The 25,595-nt window shown below is 40.8% G+C and overlaps 1 protein-coding gene across 1 annotated transcript in view; it reads right to left on the minus strand.

The window, feature by feature from the left end:
* COL19A1 (collagen type XIX alpha 1 chain) overlaps positions 1–25,595 on the minus strand; it is a 297,565-nt gene that overhangs the window by 48,802 nt on the left and 223,168 nt on the right. Inside the window, exons 17-33 of the mRNA XM_058553922.1 lie at positions 22,565–22,609; positions 17,150–17,212; positions 14,630–14,665; positions 13,004–13,039; positions 12,855–12,908; positions 12,125–12,178; positions 10,642–10,695; positions 9,854–9,943; positions 9,038–9,082; positions 8,854–8,931; positions 6,922–6,957; positions 6,762–6,815; positions 6,617–6,670; positions 5,216–5,257; positions 1,551–1,655; positions 1,416–1,469; positions 1,116–1,169 (exon numbers count right to left, since the gene is read on the minus strand). Of these exons, the coding sequence (XP_058409905.1) occupies positions 1,116–1,169; positions 1,416–1,469; positions 1,551–1,655; positions 5,216–5,257; positions 6,617–6,670; positions 6,762–6,815; positions 6,922–6,957; positions 8,854–8,931; positions 9,038–9,082; positions 9,854–9,943; positions 10,642–10,695; positions 12,125–12,178; positions 12,855–12,908; positions 13,004–13,039; positions 14,630–14,665; positions 17,150–17,212; positions 22,565–22,609 (954 nt within the window). The remainder of the gene's footprint in view (positions 1–1,115; positions 1,170–1,415; positions 1,470–1,550; positions 1,656–5,215; positions 5,258–6,616; positions 6,671–6,761; positions 6,816–6,921; positions 6,958–8,853; positions 8,932–9,037; positions 9,083–9,853; positions 9,944–10,641; positions 10,696–12,124; positions 12,179–12,854; positions 12,909–13,003; positions 13,040–14,629; positions 14,666–17,149; positions 17,213–22,564; positions 22,610–25,595) is intronic.

Here is a 25,595-nt window from a genome sequence, read left to right on the forward strand (position 1 = left end):
AACACATGACAATAATTTATAATGTGAAATACAATTCCAACTCAAAAAATTTTTCCTTGATACCTTTATGATTTTCTGCACTAACATAAAAGTTAATACATGCCAGATGGCTTACTTACGTTCATTAAGAATTATTAGTACCAAAACTGTTTAAACTAACAGCAATTCATCATCCTAATTGGTTTTTCTAAGAGTTAATGTGAATTATGCAGGAAAAGAATGATACCCTGAGCATCAGCATGGCTTAGAGTCAGAAAATTATACCATCATCCCAAAAGCGTATTTGATTTTGGACCTCAGTCCACGGATAGGCAGCTGATCTAAGCTAGCCCAATCAGATCCTTTCGATAGTATTTTTTGTCCCAAGAGTTTGAAAATTGAGCAGAGACATAGACAAGCCAAGGTTATTGAAGATGAGGCATGTTACAGCAGTGTCCCAGGGAAGTTCTGCTGCCCTCATCCCTATGCTGGTTGTCCAATTATTCCATCAATTCTACTAGCTACCTTGGGAGTCTTTCAGTAAATCTCTCCTCCCTTCACTCCCTTGCTTTTATTTATTTATTTTTGGTGAGGAAGAGTGGCCCTGAGCTAACATCTGTTGGCAATCCTCTTCTTTTTGCTTGAGGAAGATTGTTGCTGAGCTAACATCTGTGCCCATCTTCCGTTACTTTTATATATAGGACCCCGCCACAGCATGGCTTGATAAGTGGTGCATAGGCCCGTGCCTGGGATCCAAAACTGTGAACCCTGGGCAACCAAAGTGGAGCGTGCAAACTTAACCACTACACCACCAGGCCGGCCCTCCCTCCCCTTGCTTTTATCACGAGAGAGTTGGAACTGCTACCTGCTACATGAAAACAGAAACTCAGTAACTGACGTGTTAACTTTGTCTCAAAAGTTGTCCTGTGTCCTTGTCTCAAAAACTGGACACTGACAATAAATATCAACATATTATTATTTAAAATGTGTTAATGCTTGAAAAAACCTACCTAAGTTTTTGTTTTCATGTGTTTTAGCACTAAACATGAGCTATAGAAAAATTAGTGTTCTTCCCCTGTTGAGTCACATAAAGAGAATCAATAGTAGGACAATATTATCAGAGAAGAACCTCTTACCTCGTCGCCTTTCTCCCCAGGTATCCCAGGGTAGCCTCGCTCTCCTTTGTTTCCCTAAAAAGACAATAAATTCAGCTAGTACAGTCAATCATTTTGTCATCTTTTGGAACAATGAAAATATCTCTTCTCAGGACACTTGGGGCGTGTAATTTGGACAGAGGCAGGGAACAAATAAATGACATTTGCAAATGGCTTTTACACCACTTTTCTAAAATATTTTTAGAAGAAATAGTGTATTGCAAAATGGGTTTCCTTTTTTCACACTGAAATGAAGGTCGCACAGAGGAGAGACTTCCTTACCTTTGGTCCCTCTCTGCCTGGGATTCCTGGAGGACCGCGGGGCCCCATGTCAGCCTAGAGGACAGAGCAGTAAGAACTGAGAGGAGGCACCCTGTGTGAGCGACAGGGTCCGCCAGCGCTCGGCCGCCTTCTCACCTTCTGGACTACGGAGTCATACTTTCCAGGCTCGCCGGCACCTCCCTCTTCTCCTTTGTTGCTTTTCAGCCCGGGGACACTGGCTGGGCAGTTGCCACAGAAGTTCTAAAGAGTATAAAGATACGGTTCCTGAGAGATTCATTGAAGGCTCTATAAAGTGAGGTTTGACCAGATCTGAGCTTCCACTAGAACCTTTGTCAGAGATGAGCGATATAGCAACTGCCATGTCCCTCTATTTCAGAAACTTGATTTACCCAATTTGAAGAGACCACTTTTTATGAAGTGAAAACTATTTATGAAGCTGATCAATGATACTTGTTTATGATATTGGTGAGCTTCGATTTAAAAAAACATGTCTATGATGATATTCAAATTGAAAATTCCAGACAAATAAAGAAAAGACACATAAGTCAAGAACACAGACTGAGTTTCAGTTGCTTAGCAGCATGTTTAAAAAGGGAGGTGGTAATAAAGTCTGGAATAACCAGAAAGATTACAGAGTTCATACAGCCAAGAGCATAAATCATTAAAAAAGAAAGAAAAAGCTATGAAGGAAGGATTTCTCCTTTTGAGAGCAGAATTAGCTGGAGAGCCCTACATACAGTTCCTTACATTTTGTCTGTCAGTGGAAGCATGCACACGAGAAGTAATTACTTCAGTGACTTGGCCTGACTTCTATGTCAAATCCAAGTGCAGAGAAAACTTAAGTGGAATTACCTTTCCATTGCTGTCTCTGTAACCTTTAGTTGATCTGGAAAGGCTTGAATTTAAGTGTCTGAGCTCACAAGATAAACTTCTTATCACATAGATAAAGAAGCGTCTGTGAAAAGCCCTATAAAGGCTTACTTTTAAATAAATTGTTATAATAAGAATACGATCAGGAAAAGCATAGACGAGGAAGCACGGAGTCGGGGAGACAGTTTAATTTGAACAGTTGACAGAAGGTAGGACAGTAGAAGCCTCTATTCGTCCATCCTTTTCACCAAAGGGAAGACTCTTTAAACAGGAAAAGAGAACTGACGCTGGCTATTGATGAGAAGTGGGTAAGAAAGCCTGTGGCTATTCGAGTTCAGTACTTTTTACCCAGTGAATATCAGCATAAGTCTGATTTCCAAAAATGCTCATTGGAAGACTAATTTTGCATGATACTGAAAAGGTTCTGAGGCAATTTGTCTAAACAGAGCTCTCTTCACAGTGGTCGTTCTTAGAGCTGGAGTACATAAAAGGGAGCTTGGGTGTGCATGTTTCACAAACCATTTTTACCACCAGGATCATTTCACAGAGTTAAAGTTTTGGTAGGAGACTTAAAAAAAAAAGATATAATTGTAGAACCACCACTTATAATATCTGAAAGACTGCGAAGACGAATCCTGAGGACTTAAGAGAACCAAATAGGTTTCCATATGTCAAAAAGTATGAAGAAGATGAATTATTGTTTTTGTAGACATATAAACATGACATATCAATATGGAACAAAACCTTGGCACATCAATATACAGCAACATTTTAGAATGGATTATTCAATTGATTGTTTTAATAAAACATTAAAAATGGTAATCATTATGAGTCAAGAGAATGTTCTAAGAGCCATTTCAAACTGATCTCATTTTCTTTTGGTTAGGGTTACCAGGATGGTAAATTAAGGGAAGCCAGACTTCATTAAAGTTCTTGAAAAAACGTCTTAAGATTTTCTTATGGAGAGAATAAATATGCATCAATTCTTAGCCAATGCACAATCTCATTCAGAGAGGGATTGATACACAAATTAACCTACAGGAAAGTTTGTGAAGGGATATCATTTGGGCCTGGAATTACGTCAGCTCTTTTCAACACTTTAATCAAAGATATTTTTGAAAACAGAAAGCAGGATGATCAAGTTTGCTAAAGACTCAAGACAGAGAGAGAGTTAATATGTTGGGTAACAGGATCAGGATTTAAAATTACATTATCAGGCTGGTCTAGTAGATCCAATCCCCAATCTACATTCCTGCATTTAGTTTTTGCTTCTAAACTACATGCTTCCCCCTTCTTTTGAATACAGGATGTTGGGGCATCCTGCCCACCTCTCGCCAGTTGGTTCTCCTGGGACTTAGAACCTCGGTGAGACGATGCTGGGCCTGGAACAAGGGCTGAGCGCGTTCATTAGAGAGATGCTGCCCTGGTGAAACTATCAATTACTCCCACTCCTGAGACCCCCGGAGCCCTGGTTCCTCTCCATCAGAGCCTCATCACAGTCTTTTTGTGGTTCTGTGAGCCACCGATATCGTATCAGGATTCACTTTTGCTTAAGTGTATAAATTTTTGATCCTTAGAGTAAAGAACCCATTTCATTCTGGAATGAAATAACTCCTACAATCCTGCCATTTCCAACTCTACTGCCCTTGTAAAGAACCTAAGACTTAATGTCTGAGGACCTGTGTTTCTGCATCAGTGTTACACTTACTAGCTGTGTGACTCTGAGCAAGTTACTTAACTGCTCAGAACTTTCGTCTCTCATCTGTAGAATGGGGTACCACCACAGCCTAAAGTCACAGAATCATTGTGAGGATTAAGTGAGATGATGTAAGTAAAGCAGAACATTGCCCTGCATGTAATTGTAACTCAAATCTGAGATCTTCCTGAAACCCCTGTAAATATTCTTTTATGACATATAAGAAAATGTTGGCTTTTGAAGGTCTTAAAAACTCCTCTAATATATTTTATTTTTATATTCATGTTTACATTTATATATCTATTCTCAAAACTTTAATCACCTAACAAATACATATATCAGAATTGTTGAGTCTTTTGAATTCAGTTCAGCAAATATTCCTGCCTGCCTACTATTACGCGAGTCATTGTGCAAACCATTGGGCTAAATGTTAGGAATGTAAAATAAATCACACACACACATATAGCCAGAGGAGTGTGTGTGTGTGTGCATACCCATACATTATCCATTCACAGACAGACAAGACACACAAAGTTTGAGTACAAAGTAAACGGGTAGACTTTTACTTGGGTTTACTCAATCATAGCATACCATCAAGAAACATGCAAATACATAACCTTAGATGTACCATTATTATCCTCCCCTATCTGTTTTACAATAAAATGTAGAGAAATAAAATGGTAGCAAGATTAATTCCCTTTGAGATGGATAATAGGGAAAGATAATGTTTACTTAACAGAGTAGCAGGTGGTAGGCCAATTGTTGGCTTTGGAATTTTGTAGCTCACTTAGTAAAATCTCATGACTCAGCTTTGCAAGTTTATCAAGGAGCACGGGTTTTCATCCTGGGACTGGCCAGGACAGATACGGTGGGAAGGACTGGGTTTCACAGTGGTGAGCCAGGGGCATAAACACACATTAAGAGACAGCTGTTCCTCCGGAGGGGAGAATGACTGTCTCGAGGGTGTCAATGACTCTATTCCTTCCCTGTAGCTCGTCCCAGAACTGCTGTCCCCACCCCCACCCCCCACCCCCAAAATGAGAGGAGAGGGACTAGTACAAACTGCACAAGATACATAAAGATACAGGTTCCTTTTTCCATCTTAAAGATGTTTTGCCATCTAAAAATTGAATTTTGGTTCAGGGCTAGGCAATCAACTCAATTTCTGGTAAAGATTTCCCTTCTGATTTTTCCTGGAAATTAACACATAATTTCTTACATAGCAGCAGAGTACCTTGAGCAAGGCGCCGATGTCTCCCAAGAGAGGAAGTGCAATCTGTGGTTAAGGAGAAAAACCAAATACTTGTATTTATACGTATACATGCACACAATACAATACAAGCATACAATACAGTGTAGATATTTTTCCTCAAAAGGCCAGGCCAGCTAAGATTTGCCGTGAGGCTTCTAATGGTTGGCTTAACATTACATTTCGGAATTCGTAACTATTTTTGAGAAATATTCACTACTCCTCCACCATGAACACATAAACACACACATATCACTCTTTTGATTCTGCATCTCTATTTTATCTTTTCATGACAGGGCAAACTTCATGCCAACTTTAGTACAGTATAGGTTTTAAATAATACATAAAGGTAATTCGTTTATTCGAAGCAAACCACACCTCTGCCAAGCAAATGATTGGGCTGTTGAGAAATATGAAAAGTACAGGATGAGTTTGCTTTAAAGTTATTTCTCACTGAAGTTCAGAAGAGCCTATAGGTGCCTATGTGATGGGCAAGGCAGATACTGAGGGAACCTGGGCAGTGTTTTAGCCTCATGTCTTAAAATGTCCTTTCAGAGACACTGGTGAACCCAAAGAAGGCTTTACCTACAAGGTTCCCAGACGCTGTACACATGATTCGCTCAGCGGTGGAGTGAAAGTAAGGCCAAAATATGACCCTGCACGTAGCTTATAAAGGCACAGAAGGCCTAGCCAGTGTAGGAAGTGGAAGGATTTGTGAGGGTTAGAACTGAGAGGCCAGATTTGGATTTTATTAATAATATTTGGATTTATTATTTGGACAAAATTCTTAATACAACGTCATTTACCATAAGGCCTCTCATATCATAACTGCCGATTCTGAGGCTATTTAACAAGATTTCATTGTTGTTCAAAGCAAGGTTTAAACTAAAATAAAACTTTGGAATGCACATTTAGTGCCTAAACTCATTTTTTTAAGAGCTTACTCAAGCCAGCTTTTGTAATTTAACTATGTCAGCGTTTTCAAGCCACAGAATCAATGGATATATACCATATTGCAGATACCTTACCTACAAACTTTCACTTAGAAAAATGAAATTCATTTGGTCATTAGCATGAGAAAGAATAGAAATTGTGGCTATATATTTTAACTCAATTTTCCATGAGATTGAGACATTATATACCAGGCTCAGCCTGGGGCAAAACTGTACATTGTATTATACCCTTAGGAAATAAGTATTCATCACACACACAAAAATGCTGATGCAGCTTGAATTTTTTCCTGTCTACAAAATAATGGGGATAAACAAAATCACCAAGTAGCCACTGAGAATTCTAATTAGTTTGGACAGCAAAACTTGCTTGGTAGGCTGTTTGGCTTCTGGGTGCATTAAAGAGGCATAAATCAGGCACAGTCTGTCGACATACCGGGTCACCTGGGGGGCCTGGCAGGCCTGGCTTTCCATCCCTCCCTGGAGCTCCCTGAAAACAGAAGCATCGTGCTCAAATCTTTGCACATTGGCACAGTTGCCGGTTAAAACGGGGGTGGGAGGTAGGTAAAGACGCTCCTTACATCATTCCCTGGGGTCCCTGGAGTTCCTGGCAACCCAGGGAGACCTCGAGGACCCTGGAAAAGGGGGAAAATAGTTACTTATGAGGACAGTCTTTCAGTACTTTCCTCTAAGGAGGCAAGCTGGATTTGTTGTGCCAAATAAGCTGGTGAAGCAGCTTACCTGAATACCTGGCTCTCCAGCTGGTCCTTGGGAGCCCTGAGTAGAACGAGAGTCAAGGATCAGAATTCTGGTAGGCATGTCCATAAATTATTCAAGTGGGATAAAGAGCTGAGTATGGTAATTTACTTAGTGGAACAACAGGGCTTGCCACCATGCACACTCTGAGAACTCCTTGCAAAGTCGGCCACGACTTTTGGGTGGCAGGTGAGCACTTAACAGATGCCTGTTGCTGGAAACATCACCGCGACTTTGCTCAGACACCTGGGATGTGTCTTTCATGACCATCACCTGTCCCTGTCCCTTCATGAGTGCACAAACAATGCGTCCCAATTCTATCTGCTTGGAAGCTGACCACTCGGGGTAACTGGCTCAGGGTTCCTTTCCTTTTTGCTTTCTACTTTGAGCCATTTTTCTGTTTGAAGAAATTGCCCTACCCAGTGTCCAGTGACAGGAGTAGGGAGTAAACACCCGTCAGTCATTTGTCTCTGCTTTAGAACCTTGGGAAACGAGACTGGAGGCTGATAGTGAAGCCGGTGACTCAGCTCTGTCCCCGTTACAGAACCACGGAGCCCGGAACGCGGAACATACAGTTGAGGCGGTAAGGAGCCGGTCTCTCAGCAACTGCTCCAGACTTTCCCTTTCTTACATTTTGAAATAAATGTTCATATCACTGGGATTGTCAAAGCTGTTTTCTGCTCCCTTTCTATTTATACCGTGTCCTTCAGCTATTTTTTAAAAACGTATTTGCTTCAACCTCCTTCCCTCCTCTCGTAATTTCCTCATCTGCCTTTCACTTCGTTTCGTCTCCCGTCTCTAGTGACCTTTTATATCTTGACTGACATCCTCCTTTAACTCTCACAATAACTTCATTACAGGCCAACTCCCCAAATTGACGTCATTAACATAACCATGTATTTCCTCTTCTCTTGTCCCAAAGTCTTTTATGTTTCTTCGTAGTAAATAAGAAAATTCATCTCTTATCACCATTTAGTCAACAAGTGCGTACACAATGGTCATTGTTATCAGGCACTTTTCTAGGCTCTGTCCTTATAGCTAAGACACATCAAAAAACTGCCCATTATTTGTCTCAACCATTCAAAACACTTTCTATTCTCTCTTCTTTAAGACATCACTCAGAGATTTTGAAATCATCTCATTTAGGCATACTCCATTCATTTTAAATATTGACTTCTGGGGCCGGCCCCGTGGCTTAGCCGTTAAGTGTGCGCGCTCCGCTACTGGCGGCCCGGGTTCGGATCCTGGGCGCGCATTGACGCATCGCTTCTCGGGCCATGCTGAGGCCGCGTCCCACATACAGCAACTAGAAGGATGTGCAACTATGACATACAACTATCTACTGGGGCTTTGGGGAGAAAAAGGGAAACAAAAAAGGAGGAGGATTGGCAATAGATGTTAGCTCAGGGCCGGTCTTCCTCAGAAAAGAGAGGAGGATTGGCATGAATGTTAGCTCAGGGCTGATCTTCCTCACACATACACACACACACAAATAAAAAATAAATAAATAAAATAAATAAATAAATCTTTAAATATTAACTTTTTATTGTATACTAGCTAAAAACAAACACCAATATATAATCACGCGATATTAGGCATGCTTATACTCTTGTATTGCACAAACATGTGTTTGCACTTTTTAACATATAGAATAGAGGTATGAAGGGATGAATAATTGCTCTGATCCCATAGTCAGTGTGGGTGTGATCAGTGTCTGTGAGTGAACGAACAGCGAGCACCCTCTCTACTCGGTGATGTCACCTCAGTGCCCATTAATTCTCTCCCTCTGACGAGTGTTAATGTGTATTTCCTCCTCGGACCTTTTTATTCTTTTCTCCTTATTCAAATTTGTCACTGGATTTTGTTTCACAATATTGGAATCAACAGGGTTTCAAGACTCGATGGAATGTCACTCACTGTTCGGCCAGGAATTCCTACCCCTGGAGGGCCTGTGTCACCTGGGGCCCCATGGACACCGGGCAGTCCTCTCTCACCCTGTGCAATGAGATGCTTCTATTAGTGCAAGGCTCAAGTGACACACATTTTCCAGCTACATTTTGTTAATTATTAATTATTTAAAAGTTTCTATGATCTTTTATACCTTTGGCCCACGTGGACCAGGTGCTCCAGGATTTCCATCTAATCCCTGAAAAGAAAAAGGGAGGTGAATACATTTATTTTTCTAAAAAACGTTAAGAACATCTTAAAAGTCATAACTCAAAAAGTGTTTCACTGCTCTTTATCCTACTTGCATAAACCTTTTTCTGTAAAAGAATAAGGAACAGGGAATACAAATTTCACTAGGTTATAAATTTTGTATAGTTACTTTAAAATATAAGATGTTTTTATCTTTAAAATGAGGTATCTGCTATTGAGAACTATTTATCATTAAGTAATATAAAAGGTCAAAGGGGATGAAGAAAAAAACACATATTGACAAGCATAATGATTATTTAGATTTTCCAGATAATCCAGTTTTCTGTGTCCTGGGAATAGTCCAGGGCACAGATATTCTGCAGATGACCACCTATGGTCATACCTGCAGAGCCTCTGGAAGGGAAATTTCAGGCAGTTCTTCTGTTTTAAGATAGTGTCCTAGAAAGGTTTGTGGTTTAAAACTAGTGTATCTTACGAGCCTCCATAGATCCATAAAGAATCCATGCAGAAGATTCAGTGGGACCTAACTCTTCCAAATATGCATGTAAAATGGGGTGTGTATGTGCATTTCTTCAGAAGAGAGCCCTTTGCTTGCACCATATTTCCAAAGACATTAGATCTCTGATCTAAAGAATAAGATGAGTATTTCTTTTTCTGCAAACCTAAACTTATTCCTGTACTTGTGATCTGCAACTGAGAACACAGAGATAGTAATTTATGAACTTTCAAGGGAAAGATTAACAAAAGAGTTGGTACTTACTGGTTCCCCTGGTAGGCTTTTCCCTGGAGGACCAGCCTCACCTTTCGGACCTGGAAGCCCAGGAGGGCCTACAATCCCACCTGGATCTCCCTGAGGAAACAAGGTAAGATTCTTACTTCATGCCCAGATTCATGGTAGGAGGTGTGGAGGTAGTAGTCTGCATTGTTTTAAGTTGTCATCATAGCCAGTCTAACTTCATTCTCCCATTCATTAATTCATTCACTCATTCAACAATATTTACTGAGTGCCTAACTCATGCCAGGCACTGTTCTAGTTACCTTAAACGCACTGAGATTTTGTAGTGAGTTGCATTACTACAAGGTTAGCAGTATCACAAAACATACGCACATGTATAAATATATGCACAAAAAGGGCACATCTATTCATAAAGTTCTTTAGATGATCTTTATGTTTTCTTATTTCCCAGTAATGGTGCAGCTTTAATATACTATTTCCATGAGGACGTCAAGAAACAGGTCCTGAAAGATTAAGAGACTTCTTAGGTCTACACCAGAGTCTAGCTGAGCCCGAAGCAGACTTTCTGAGTGCTGAGATCTTCATCTCTACTAGTTTCTCTATTAGTTCCTTTTGTCACATTGTGTTTCTATGACAGAACCAGGGCTGCCACGATGCACATCTTCAGGGGGTGCCATCCACACTGTAGTTTATGGGATTGTCTCTCCCCCATGCAGTCCTGGCAGCCTTTCACTATCCACATGCTCTTATGACCCTCTGTCTCCTCCTCCTACCACTACTTAATATATGAAAGAGTAAAATGGAAGCTATACCTTTTCTCCTTTAATGCCTTGTTTTCCTGGGATACCGTGTTCTCCTGGCAATCCCTAGAAAATTCAGAATTAAAGGGAAAGAGCCATTAGAACATCTCTTATTAGAAGAACATTTCTATCTGTGGGTCTTTGTCAGAACAGAATTTTAACATATGAACTATATGGGGAAGGGTTGGCCTGTTAGAGAAAAGCATTAGTGTAAATATGCAGCTTGTTGTTTCAAGTGAAGTCACCTAGATATAATGGGAAAGAAACTAAATCAAAGAGAATTGAACCCAATGCCCCATCCATATTACTGACAGGAAGGGGTGGAAGGATGGTGGTTGGCAGCATCATATCATGATTCAGAAGGACAATGGGGTAAAGAGGAAAATAGGCTTTTACGATGTTCTGGCAACAGTGGCTCCTTCCCTTTTGATTTTATTCTCTTTTTTAGCTCTAGCTACTATCACTTAATCTCACTTGTTGGGCATCCTTTGGCTCCTCCTGTGCTACCAGCATTTTCTCTCTTTTTGTAAGATCTCTCCAGGAGGTACAGCTGTGGGAGCTCATTAAGTGGCTTAGAGGGAGCAACAAAAAGCTTTGCTCTATGAACTGAATGTTCAAAGTACCAAGCAGACCAAGTGCGCTGAAAGATAGACCTCTGGAGGCTCAGTCAGGGAGTTTGGAGAATAGAGCAAGAGGTCAGGGGGCTGCTCCCAAGATGACAGGGACAGGAGAGATTCTAATAGTTGTATAGAGGGTTCTCGAATCATGGCCAGACCGAGATCAGTCTCCAAGAAGCTATGGCCAAGCGTTTTTCTCGTTTGGCTCAAGTGTGGACAGACGGTGAGTCTCGGCTCCCAAGTCGTCAGACATCTAGGGAGGTTGTCCAAGAGATAGAAGGCTGGCCTGTGGGTGGCGAGAGGAGTGCATTTAAAGGGTGTGAGGGTGTGTGTGGGGGGCGAGGGGGAAAAGTGAGTCCACTAAAACTAGGTTATATTGCAACTAGAGGACCTTTCTCCAACTGCATTATAGAAATATTTTCAGCCAAGAGACCTGCTCTTTTTGCAGGTTCTTTCAAGAAAGCAACAATAGAAGTTTTGAAAGTGTCTTTCTTGGATGGAGAATTGAACCAAAAGCCATGCATAAGGGAAATGCTTTCTTTCTTTCTTGATTTCCCTCATTTGTTTTGATGTTTCCAATCTCTACTGTTAGGACATCACTGCCAAGCATGTCCAAAAGGATAATTTAGTTAACTTGAGTTCCAAAGGCTGATTTGTTAGGCTAATGATATTCAAAAGGACTCCACATGAATATAGGAAAGTGCTAGCTCCCAGTGGCTCCTGACATCGGGTGTGATCAGTTTTAGTGGTAGAGACGATGCACGTCTTCGGAAAATGTAGTATAACTCAGTCATATGAACAGATGTTACATTCTTTAAAACGTCTCAGTCTGAATTTAATTTCCAAATATCAATGACACCTGTATCTACTACACATACAATATCTCCTGGTGGTCCTCTGGGTCCCATAGAGCCTGCAGGTCCTTGCTGACCCTAAAATAGAAGGTGATATGTACTTTAACTTTGCTAAAAAACAGAATGTACCCGAATATATGTAAAACATGCTGTGACTTTTATCTGTAGAAGATTGACCTTCCACCATCCTGCCTTCTCTGTTATAATGCTGAAATGTGCTTTAGGCTTACAAAGAGAGTTTCAAGATGCTGTCATTTAAATGGGTCTGTTCTCACCAGCAGGTGAGGCCTGGATAACCTGCCTTACCCATTGGTGGGAGCACAGCACATTAATCTCTCCCCCACCTCCCAACAGCTGGTGGTTCTTGGGACACTCCCGTGGAATCCCACATAGAGAACTCAAGCATCTCAGGGCTGCATAAGTTGGGCTTAGAAATTGAATCCCAAATCCTGTTCACTTTAAGAGTATAGCTCAGGGACACAGATTTAGCTCACATTGTTTACTGTGAAAGCTTTTAGGGATGCTATTGTGAATATGCTCTGAAAAAGAGTTTAAAATTCCTATCGTGAACCGAAAGGCACAGTTACTAGGTGTGTAATCAATGCAGCCAATGGGGGATTGCCATGGAAACATGTTAAAGTCTCCGAGAATATTTGTGGAGAAAATGAGCAGCATACCAGAGCACATTGTTTAAATAAAAGTGGCTACAACTTCAAAATTATTCCCTAATTTATCTCAGTTATTTCTTACATACCTTTAGTCCTGGGCTTCCTACTGATCCGGGGGGACCAGGATCTCCAGGTTCACCCTAAACGTGTGGGTGGGAAGGCAAGTGAAACGGTTGCTTTAATTTTCACAGTCTCATTAGGTTGGATATTCAGTTGAAGAATGTCAGGAGGTTACCTTCATTCCCTGTGATCCTATTATCCCAGGTTCTCCCTGTAAGTAAAATAATCACCATATGTGTAATGCTTAAATTCAGACGGCAAGGAGCATCTCTAATACTTGAATTCATTTGAACTTCCACTAATTAAAATACAATAAAGGGGGAAATTATGGAAGACACGAAGAAGTCAAGGAAAGTTCGTTGCAAAACATGATTTAGAACACTTATTGCCCATAAATAGCCATAATTTCTTGTTTTCTTTCTTCTTTATAACAGTGTTTTTCCCCAGTGTCACATTTGACACTGTAACCATCATGTTCCATTAGCAATTACTGGGTTCTCTGCTCAGCTGGCATTGTTAGGATTTGCCACCAGCTGATTTTATATCTCAGAGAATTAAGACTTCAGGTGAGGGGAGGAAGAAAGTGTAGAGTTTAAGTTGATATGTCATGGTGATTCTACTATCAGGTATGGTGGTCCCCCTTATTCGAGGTTTTGCTTTCCAGGGTTTCAGTTACTCGCAGTCAACTGCAGTCTGAAAATACTCAATGGAAAATTCCAGAAATAAACCATTCCTAAGTTTTCAATTGTGCGAAATTCTGAGTAGCGTGATGAAATCTCGTGTCATCCCCCTCCATCCTCCCTCGTCCCTTTGTCGAGTGGATCCACACTGTAGACGCCACCCGCCTGTGAGTCACTTAGTAGGTGTCTCGGTTCTCAGATCGTATGTCCTGGTATCGCAGTGCTTGTGTTCAAGTCACCCTCATTTTACTTAATAATGGTCCCAAAGCACAAGAGCAGTGATGCTGACAATTCAGATATGCCAAAGAGAAGCTGTAAAGTGCTTCCTTTAGGTGAAAAGGTACAAGTCCTCCACTTCATAAGGAAAGAAAAAAAATTGTATGCTGAGGTTGCTAAGATCTATGGGAACGTTTATTACAGTATATTGTTATAATTGTTCTATTTTATTATGTTATTGCTGTTAATCTCTTACTGTGCCTATTTTATAAGTTAAACTCTATCACAGGTATGTATGGGTAGGAAAAAACATAGTATATATAGGGGTCAGTACTGCCCACGGTATGAGGCATCCACTGGGGGTCTTGGAATGTATCCCCCACGGACAAGGGGGGACAACTGTATATGTATTTAATGAAAAAAAAAACCCAGAAAAAATTAAGATTATACAAAAGAGGACAATATTGGCTATAACGCGTTTGTTTTTCTTATATTCCATGACTTATTATTGATCCTTTTGATAAAATCATCCTGTTTGATAAATCCAATTTGTATTATTAACAGAATTTTTGAAAAAACTGTAACTTGCATTTTAATTTTGTATTTTAGATATCCTAAGGGGATATTTTTCATAACATTCATGTCCAATCACCAACAGTAATGGGCTAAAGAAAAGATATACTACCCAAACCAAATGTTAAATATCGTCACATGATAAAACTTAACAAGGTTTAAAATTTATCATTTATCAAAATAAAAGAGTCAAAATTCACAGAGGAAAAGTACAATGTTAAGGGAGCTTATTTTATCAAATCTATTAGACTCCAAAGTAAACATACCAGAAATCAGAGAGAAAGAAATTAATGAAATAGAGACCCCAGCAGAGTGATAAAACTTCTACTTACTCTATCTCCCTTTTCACCTTTGATGAAAGGTTCCCCCTAGGAAAATGGGTAGAAACAGAATCAATTATAAACACTTTTGGAAATAAACTCTCCAAGCTGGATGGGGATGTATCCTGCAGGCCAACCTCAGACCTCCATCGCAAACAAGCCTCTAAAACGATCCAGAATGTTACACGGTCCGCCTGGCAGCTTGAAGGGAGCGTATGAGAGTTAACTTCAAAACCCTTGCATATTCCCAAGTGAACAATAAATTCATCATTCTAACCCTATCTCGAGAATCCTGAGTGGTTGACAACTTGGAACGTGGCCCAAGGCCAAAGCTCCCGTTTTCGAGGTTCACGCAGATGACCACACACAGGCATTAGGGACAGAACGGATGTGAGGATGATGGAGCGACAAGTGAAGGACGTTCATTCGAATCCTCCCAGCTAGCTAAGCTGGTGTTTAAAAACACAATATCTTTCTTTTGGAAATACTTTACTAAATTCACTTTTATTTTAATGAAAATGATGAAGGGGTTAATTATTGGGTGAAAGTGCAAGTCTGTGAAAATGATAATGTTCTTGTTGGGTTGAGGTATGACGGTCCTGGGGGGAGATAGGAGATACAAGCTTTGAGGGGATGGCTCTCATTAAGTAACATTCCCCCCACTGTCACTGTGTAACTGACACCGCAACTCAGCCTTCACACACAACACACACACACACACACACACACACACACACACACACACCAGGCTCTCTCTTATTAGCTTCTGTTCTTGAAGTTGCTTGTACACGATCTCAATTAATCTTCACAACAATTCTGTGAGGAAGATATGTCCTATTTCAAGCATGAGGAAAGAGACTCAGATTCTGAGTAACTTTATTTCCCCTAAAATAGCATCCACCCGCCTTATGCTTCCTTGTTTATCTTGGCTATAAACTCTGCGAATGTAGGGATATAATCCATCTTGACTATCACAGCATCTCTGGTGTACATTGTTGGTGCCCAATAAAAGTTTACTAAATTAGAGAATTTAAAGTCATACAGATATAACAATAATAGCTAACACACTGAATTCTTACAATGTATCAAGCACTATTCTAACCACTTTATACATATTAACATAGTTACTCCTCGTGTCAATGGAGCTAGTACTATTAGTATACCCACTTACAGCTGAGGAAACGGAGGCACAGAGAAGTTAAGTAATTTCCCCAAGGTCATATAGCCAGTAAGAGGTTGTTCAAGATTTAAACCCAGGTAAACCTAACTTTAATCCTAGGCTTTGCTTGCTTAGTCTGTTTGATTTGATTTGTAATTTGATTTATTTATTATTTGAATTGAGTGTATTAGCATTAAGATGGAAACCATAAGTTAAAAAAAATGTTCTTTTGCTTACTTAAGTCAAGAGAAAGTGTGAGAGCCATTATGGTGGACCCGCCGAGGGGCTGCTGTTCTCGTGAACGATCACTAACGGGTGATGAGTGGTTCCCACAGGAACCTCTGTGCTCTTCACCGCACCTCCCATGTGCCCGGGACTCGGGCTCGCCTTTTCGCCCACATTGATTTCCCAGCTGCCTCGCAGTTACACGGGCCGCGTAGCCAGTTCTGCAGTGGAAGTAAGCAGAAGTGATGCGGGTAGACGCAGGCTGAGGCTGTGAGAAGCCGCTTGTGGTTCTGCAGCCCCACTTTCTCTGCAGGGGCGACTGAGAAGGTAGTGTACTCCACATGGCACAGCTACCTGGTGGGAACTGAGGGTAGTGTGGACACAACACCCCCTCCTCCCACGGAACCCTGCTGGGCTTGCAGCGTGAGCAAGAGAGACCCTCCTTTGGGTTAATCTCAGGGTTCTTGTTACTCATCATCACCTAGCCTACTCTGAGCAATGGGCCCCATAGCTCACCCACATGATTAAATTCTATTATTGGTTAAGTTCTAGGCATTAGATCAGGGCTTTATTTATATTCTTGCTTTTCAGTCTTATTTCTAAAAAATCTATTTGATTTTTAAGACATTACAAAAACCAAGAAAGGAAAATAACTTCAGAAAGTATACTAAGAGTAGCTGTTTGAGCAGATAGATAACTGTTTCTAATTTTTTGGATAAATTAGCCCCACTCTTTTGATGTATTGATTTTATTATTCATTTTAGCTATAATGTTTAGTTACAGCAGGGCAATTTAGTGATTTTTTAAACCCTAGAGTCAGCCTACCTAGGTCTGATTCATGGCTCCAATACTTACTTGCTGTGTGAGCTCAGGCAAGTTACTTAACTTCTCGGCACCTCAGTTTCCTCATTTGGAGAATGGGTTGAAAATAGCCTACCTCATATATATATATATTTTTTAATGGATTAAGTGAGTTAATACTTGGAAAGGACTTAGGGTCTCACATAGAGCACTTGCTCAAATATCTGTCTACTGTTGTCCGCCACGGCAGGGGCAGCAAAGGTGCGTGGAATTGGGCTGATAGGAAAAACATTTTTAATTCTATTTTTTGGATATTCTTCCTCTGCCCTCAAAGCTAAAATACTTACAGATTCTCCCTTTTGACCTTTAGGCCCAATGGACCCCGGAAATCCTGGTGGTCCAGTTTCACCCTTTCGAGAAAAAGCAGAAGAGAGATTTTGCATGAGGTGGGATGGGTGCTGTTGTGACCGTCAGACTCAGAGAGATTGCTTGTGTGTCTTGTAACCATAGAACTTATCTACTACATCCAAGAGACAGTGGGCAGTTCTGAATCCAATTAGGCTATTTGCATAAAAACGTGTTAATGTGTTTGTCAGCACTTCACAATGCCTTTAGGTCTTTTAGAAATCCATAATATTTATTATGATATTTAAAATTAATGTGAAACAAAAGTTAATTATTTTTCAAGGAAAGAATGTCTAGAGGAGAAAAAATTATAATTTTTCTCTGCCATACCAAAACAACAGAAAAAGGATTTTTGTGATCTTAAAGACGTCAGGTTAACTGACACAATAATCCAGACTCATTTTATTTCAGACACTTCTTTCTTTTTTCAGGTTGGGGTAAGGGGAGGAGTGGGGAGCCATATGAAGAGCTGGCTGAGTCTCTCAGCTGTTTCCAGCATTTATATTGCTGCTTAAATGGCTGGCTGTGGACAGAAGGCATTCTTGTCCATGTGGTGACAGGAGCAGCTTAGAAACGCCTAACATGTTCTGGTCAAAAGTCTTGAACAGAATTTGTATGCGACATATAAAGAGTATTTTGAGAAAATGCAACTTTAGAAATAATACTTGTAGAAAGGAAATATATCATTAATCAGACTTCAGAGGAGTCCCAGCGTTGTGCTTCTTTTTTTTTCATTTACCAAGATCCCTGAACACTACACAATAGTTAAATTAAGTGTAGTCACTAGAAGTTGTGTAATGTTGGGTTTTTTCCCCAACCTCAAGAGCATTTTTGCAAAACAATGTTAACCATTGCATTTCTGGGCATACGCTTTTCTTGCCTATCATGTTTATTTTTTATTTCAAAAAAAAAAAACCATAAAGTCGAGTGTGTCAAACCTCCAGGCATCGGAAATAAAAGAAATAAAAAAATTTGCACATCAAAGAAGAAATTTCCTCTATTTCCCTCTCTATTCCTGCCCCAGAGGGGGCCTCTTTCATGAATTTAGTACTTATCTTTTCAGTCTATATTTTTGGACTTTTACTGTATATGTAGACTCAACAATATATTATTTTGGATATTTAAAACAAATTCCATAAATAGCTTTATCTTGTACATAACATTCTGTGACTTTTTTTCACTCAGTGTTGTTTTTAATATCCATCTCTATTGATACATATAGATCTAGATCATTCAATGTAACCACTGGAGAGCAGTCTATAATGTGAATGTACCAGGGTTTGTCCAAGCCTCAGTGATGGGCATCTGGGTTGTCTCCAGCTCTTCTCTATTATAAACAAGGCTGCAACGAACATCTCTATGCCTGTCCCCTTGTGTGGATGTTTATCTGCTTATTTTGAAGCCTCAAACAATCGTCTACCCACAGTACTTAAAGTACAAATTATAATCCTAAAAATGTTGGCTCATTTCTACATTTCTATCCTGATCAATATCTTGTGATTTTAGACTAGAGGAAGAGGAAGCTTGTCATAAGTAATGGAGAGACAAGATCATGTTTTTATTAAGAAGTCTTCTAGAATTGTGGAATATATTTTATAATTTTTTTTTTTGCTGAGGAAGATTGGACCTGGGCTAACATCTCTGCCCATCTTCCTCTACTTTATAGGTGAGACACCTGCCACAGCATGGCTTGATAAGCAGTGTGTAGGTCTGTGCCCGGGATCTGAACCAGTGAACCCCAGGCCACTGAAGTGCATCAACTTAGCTACTATGCCACTGGGCCAGCCCCTATATTTTGTACATTTAATCTTGATTTTATTAATATTTTTCGTTCTAGAGTCTAAACATCTCGTGTACCATCAGTCATATACTTACACTGTAGGAGAAGCCATTTGTTTTCTACAGACAATAAATTCTATTTAAGGAAGAAGGGGGAGAAATTGGTGGATACATTTAAGGGACCTATTGCTGTTGGTTTGAAAGAGGAAATAGACAACTGGCCGTGCACTGGCATTAGGGAACACAGAATGACCTTGCTGTTACCCCTCTGGCAGGTGCTAAATCCCCAGTGCATAGGTGTGAAGGAAAACCATGCCTAGTCATTAGACTCACCCGCACAGAATACAAGTAGAAATCAGGGAAGGGGTCTAGAAATTTCTATAAAAACCACATCTCCCCAGTAACAAAGGGGAAGGGGTGGAAATGGACCTGGAGGAAGAGGAATTACATTCGTGGTTGCTGTATATTTGCACTGACGTAAACAGGTCTCCAGTGAAATGTCGAGGAAGGACCCAGCAGAGGCTTTGGTCCATCTCTCCGAGTGGTCCTTGTGTGTGGTTGGGCTTGGAGGAAATCTTAGGAACCGATTTCCTCACATAATATTCTGTAAACAAAAGTATTTCATACCTGAATCTTAGACACAAGTGAAGTTGTTGTTCATATTTAAAATGGATGTTCAGAGATTAATCACTGTGGATGTGTGTTGAAAGACAAGCGATGAATTTACTTAGCATCAGGAAATGTTGTCCTCTCATTTGACACTTTCAATGCCATTTGAAAGGCCTAGTGCTGTTGAGGCTCCATCTTTTCCCTCTGACAGTCAGCCCCAAAAGACACATGCTAATTTCTCAGGAGGCCTTAGATGTCCTGCCACCTTATTCCAATGTCTCCATAAAGGAGTAGTTCCCCTCAACCAACTTGCGAGTACGTTATTCCTTCACCACATCCTGTTAAGTCTCAGGCAAGCTACAGAGCAGAGAGCATCATTTCAGCACAGGCAGATGGCGCACGTGGTGCTGTGGTCTCTGCTGCCATTCACCGCATAGTCAGGCGTGTTCCTTGGCGTTTCTGCCTGTCTCTTAGTACTCTTGATACAGGACGTGGCTGCTAAACCAGGAATGGTGTCTGTGTAGATTCTACTGCTGTTTGTGTTTGTTCCGGAGCTTCACTGTTGGGTTCCAAATGGCAGGCTGGTTTAGTGATTCTGTTTCACCAGTCAGTGCATTGAGAAGCGTGTAATATGCAGCAATGATAAGTCATTTATGTGTTGAAATTGTACTTCTGGGTAAATCTTTTATTCTACAGCATAAATCGAGTCCCTTCTCTGTTATAATTATGGTCGGAGATGCAAAGTTGAGCAACACCAGGTGTTAAGGATGGTAACTAACTATTAATACTAAAAAGAGATAAATGAGACCTCATGAGAAGAGAGGAAGTTTGGAGTGGCTGAAGAGAAGAGAACAAATCTTTAGTGAGGGTTTAATGTGTGTGAGGTATTGTGCTTTTGGGTAAGTTTATCTCATCTCATTTGACTTTAATGCTACCATCAACTGTGTAGATAACGATTGTGCCCATTTTATAAACGAGGACACTGATGCTCAGAGAAATGAAGTAGCTTTCCCAAGGAGACTGAGCTGTTCATGGCACAATCAACGTAAAGACACAATCAACTGTTGACCCCAAAGCCCGTCCTCTTTCCACCACTCAATGGTTCTCAACCTTGGCTGCCTGTTAGAATCATCTGATGCACTTTTAAATAATAGTGATATGGACCCCACTCCAGACCAATCAGAGATACGGGCTCTGCTCCAAATCACAGTGTCTGGGGATGAAGAGTGAACATGGTGTTTTCTAAAAGCTTTCTAGGTGACTCCAGTGTGCAGCCAGGGTTCAGAACCACCCGGATCCACCACAGGCGCAAGCAAAGGTCTGAGGGAGCAGCTTGAAGGAGCTTTAAATTCCCACTATGGTGACCCATGAATTTAAAAAACAAATGTACTGATTCAGAACTGATACTAAGTGGATGGGGATAGGCAGAGGTGATGTCACTCTTCCAGCAAGTGCTACACTTATGTTTTTTAGTTTATTTTGTGCATTATTTATAGGCAGAGTCTTTCTCCTGTTAATTACAATTCTTACAAATCATCTCATATGTACATTTATAGCAGGTACTGCATCAAGTTCCCTGTGACTCTTCTAGACTATTTCTTTGGGTGGGTGGAGGGAACAGTCATGCCACTGGCTATTTCTAATTCCACTTAAGATTCTGAAGCAATTAGAAAAGACTATAGGCAATAGAAAAGGTCCTTAGAGTTTAAAATACACCTGTTTTACAGAATCAAATTTCTCATCATTGAGGTCTTAAGAATTCCTAAGTAACACATGTTTCCTAATGAACATAGCAAGACAGAAGCCAGCTGTTTTGTTTTGAGAAATGAATCACCACTTAAATACTCTAAAAGTGTCACAACTCTCTTCTTTGCTCAGCTGTCCTATGTGACAAGCTTTGTGGCTTTCTTTTTCCCCCTTAGTCTGCATGTGTCCAGCAGTAATTGCTTAAAATGTAATGAGTTTGTTGTGTGGTGTGGGAATTCTATAAGCTATTTGGTTACAGGAAATAATGCTAATGTACTAGGAGTATCATCTAAGACACATAACTGATGTATTATTGCTGTATAATCAAAATTTTTTGATGTATTTCTAAGAATGTCAAGGTACTTATTTTTTTTTTTTTGCAGAAAATTTCATTTTCAGTGGTCAATCTATAAGAAACTCCTGCGTTCTGTTGAGACTCTCTTAGCAATATTTTCTGGTGAGGGATGTATGATCTTTTGAATAGATTGGTTGCACTGATTTATAAGGCACAGAAGTCATATTTTCTTGGATTCGTGTTGAAATACGCTGCCCTCGATCAAGAGAATTTTTACTGGGTGAATGAATGAAGGCAGCACGCACAGGCCACATTCCCTCAGAGTATTTTCAGACCTACTCATCTTTGTCTGCAGGTTTGATGTGCGTGGCTTCTTCCTGACAATGGCACATTCACACTGAATCCAAGATCATCACAATTTCAGAATTAAACCAGAGCGAAACACCTTTGTGAGTGGGCAAGTGACTCTGTCAGCTTCACAGCTAAGATAATTAGTGAATGATGACAATGAGAGCGCAATGGAAATTCATCAGCGTTTCAATTTTAAAACTGTTCTGAAATAATGATTTGGTTAAACCACGACTGTACATTATAAAACCCTACCAAAAAAGTGCTCCCATGACAGCTTACGTTTGGGCACTTAAGAAGACACAAAAATAGTGAGTCTGAGCCTGAGGCATTTTGCTAAAGGGGTCTTCAGTTTGCTTGTGTCCCTTCCTTGTAGCCAACGGCTACTCAGCAGTCTTCCCTGAGAGGCAGATTACAGTCCTGCTGTGTGGGCAGGAGGCGGTGGAGGCTGTGCCCGCTGCATGCTGCTGGCCTCCCCAGCGAATGAGCCCTACGTGGCGGCACGACTGCCCCTGACATGTGGATACGAGAGTTCGTGTAAAACCCTGGACGCTTTTCTTCACTTTGAAAATCTGATTACCTTCTCTCCTTTTGGGCCACCAGCTCCATGTTCACCAAAGTTTCCCTAGGTAAACATAAAATAAAAAAAATATCATTTATTTTTAATACATTCAATTCAGTCCCTACTTTAGAAATATAGTCAGATAATAGTACTGTGACAGCTTTTTATGGATACCATTTTAATCGCTTTTGCCTCTCTCACCTTCTGTTAAATATTGCTGAAAAACTCCAACTTTGGAGACCCTATCCATCTTCCCTATGACTTCCCCCACCAGAGATGATTCTGGAGAAATATCGCACCTCCAGGGGCAAACTGTTACCACTCCTAATGAATGCCTGGCAACCTCCCTTGGCCCCAAACCACTCCACTGATGGGACTTTCTAATGTGATTAACCATATCTTTGTGCTCAGTATAATGGACCTCCCATTAAGTGACCACTGGGCTGCACTTCCACTTCCTTGACTGGACTGACACCTCACTCTCCTAGTTTCTCCCTCTCTTTCTGACCTCTCTGACCTCTCCTCCTCCCTCGCCCAGCTGGTAAAGGTTGGACTTCCTCAGACTCTGTCCAGGCTCTCTTTTCTTGCGACTCAACATTTGTTCCCAAGCTCTCTTACCTACTCCCATGGCTTAGGCATCGCCCACACAAAGACACATTTCTAAACCCACCATACCTCTCCGTTCTGAGTTTTGACCCATATATCTAATATTTTACTTGATGTATTCACTTGTAAATTCTAGAAGTTCATATTCAACAAGTTCAAAACTGAATTAAAAATACAACAAATACACACATATATGAGAAAGATGAGAGAATTCTATCACTTATATCACTGTTAACGTTTGTTAGTCCAGAAGTGGAAGAATGACAATTAACTTCTTCCTAATGTATCTCTGCAGTTTGGCTTATTAAAATGAGTGGTCATGTCATTTTACAATTGAAGAAAATCAAGGAAAGAAAGAAAATCGAACTCATCCTCTCCCTTCCACAGAACTCTTCCTTCCTTACCTGGGTGTCGTTGTTAACACTGCCCTCCTCCTTAGTCCTCCAGTACAGTCAGCCGTCCAGTCTGGTTGCCCCTGTCCACAAAGTCACTTCTCCTTACCCTGCCCACCTTCACTCCCGCAGGCCACCATCCTGTCGTGCCAAGATCATTGCGGTAGCTTCCTAACTGGCCTCTATAATCCACTCTTGCTCCCCACCCAACACACATTCTCTACATAAGGTCAGAGACACATCTTTAAAAGACACTCTGACCTCTCTCCTTCTGATCCTTAACAAAGCCATCGAGATCCCACGTGACCTGAGCTCACTGCCCTCTCCGGCCTCACCCTGGCCACTCTTCTCCCTCAGAAGTTCCAGCTCTAATGGCCTCTCAGCATCTCGAATGGACCCAGATCCCTCCCATTTCACCACCTAGATCACCACCCTGTCCTCACCTCCTGTCCAGCTAGCAACTGCTCATCCCTCAGGTCTCAACTACTATAAAGTGCCATTCCCACAAGCCTCTTGTGGGTCTCCAGACAGGTTCCCCTCCAAACCTTCTCACTGGACATTGTGTTTTTCCTTCATAACAACAACCAGCGTTTTTATTTTTGTGTTTGTTTAAAAAATTTCACACCTCTCACACTAGAAAGTAAGTTCCATGATGACCTGGAACCGAATGCCCACCCACACCTAGCACAATACCTCACATATAGGAAGCATTCAATAAATATTTGTTGAATAAACAAGCCAATAATTCTAATTTATGTGTTTTTCCCAATAAAGTTTTTTTTGATTAAAAATACGTGTTGTTATAAAAAATTAAAAGTACAGAAACGTATAAACAACCAAATTACAGAGGTACCCATTCACATCACTGTTGCTATGGTTTAACATTTTGACTGTGCCTTCCATGTTACTCATGCTCCTCCAACGAAAAATAAGTAGTTTATAACGCTGTTATTATTGGTTTTGTGCCAGATATTCTCTCATTTTTCCTACTTACCTTTGATCTGAGATGTCTAAATTGAAAATAAAAATTGTATTCTCAAAATCCTGAGCTATACATTCTTGCAAGGACATCTTTGAAAATGAGGCATGAAACTCTAAGACACATACACAAGGACTTGGCAGTTACAAAATGGTAGGTTACTTGGATGCAGCCTGCACAAAAACAGATAAATTTTAGGCATTTCCTGAAAATGCTATCAATTTGGGCATGTTGCCAATCTGTGTTCACAACACATCAGCATCTCTCCTTGGCTGTGCTTATGCTAGGACATTTCTGAGGAAGCTGGAACATGCTTTGGTCTGAGCTATGAGTTGTCCAGAGATGATCTGTTGATTGGAAGGCCCCAAGTTCTTGGCTTGCAGAGCAGAGGAGCACCCAAAGTGCATCCACGGAGAGCATGTCACACTGTAGCACCTTGGCTACATCCCCTCCCCATCTCACCCCGAACAACCCACAGGGTGTCAGAGATGCTGTGGTTGGGACCAAGGAACGCCACTGGAGCACCAACTCATGTTAGTCTGTCCATAGGCTCTGTTGTTCTAAAGTCTTGCTTTTCTAGAGGCTTTCATACCCAGAAAAACAATAGGGCCATTCACTGCCTGGCAGAGCTCCATACGTTTGCTTCAGTCAATAGCTAGGCCAGGAAATCCATCTACTCAAGGACTCTCAGTGGTCTCTGGAGGTGCTCTCCACTCTTAGGCTATCAATACTCAAGGCAGATGTGAACCTGAACTTCAGTAGCATTTATTCATTGATATGTGAGATTCTCTTCTCTGTTTTCTCCAAACTCATTGCACCAGAAATTACTTGGCTCTACAGAAATAATAAGACATAGCCCTTGTGTTTCTGGAACCTGGATTTCTGCCTCAGATGTTATTTTAATTTTACTAGGTCATTTTGTACCTTGGTGCCTTGTTATTTGAATGGGTTCTTATAAACTTTCTGAATAAATATAACAGTGGTACAGTTTTGAATGTGTTTTTTAGAGGTTCCTGTGGTAGAGTGGTGAGGGCTGTGGTGCGGGGGTGCTAATCAGCCTGCCCATTTCAAG

The sequence above is a fragment of the Diceros bicornis genome, chromosome 14, assembly GCF_020826845.1.
Source record: "Diceros bicornis minor isolate mBicDic1 chromosome 14, mDicBic1.mat.cur, whole genome shotgun sequence".
Classification (NCBI taxonomy): Eukaryota; Metazoa; Chordata; class Mammalia; order Perissodactyla; family Rhinocerotidae; genus Diceros; species Diceros bicornis.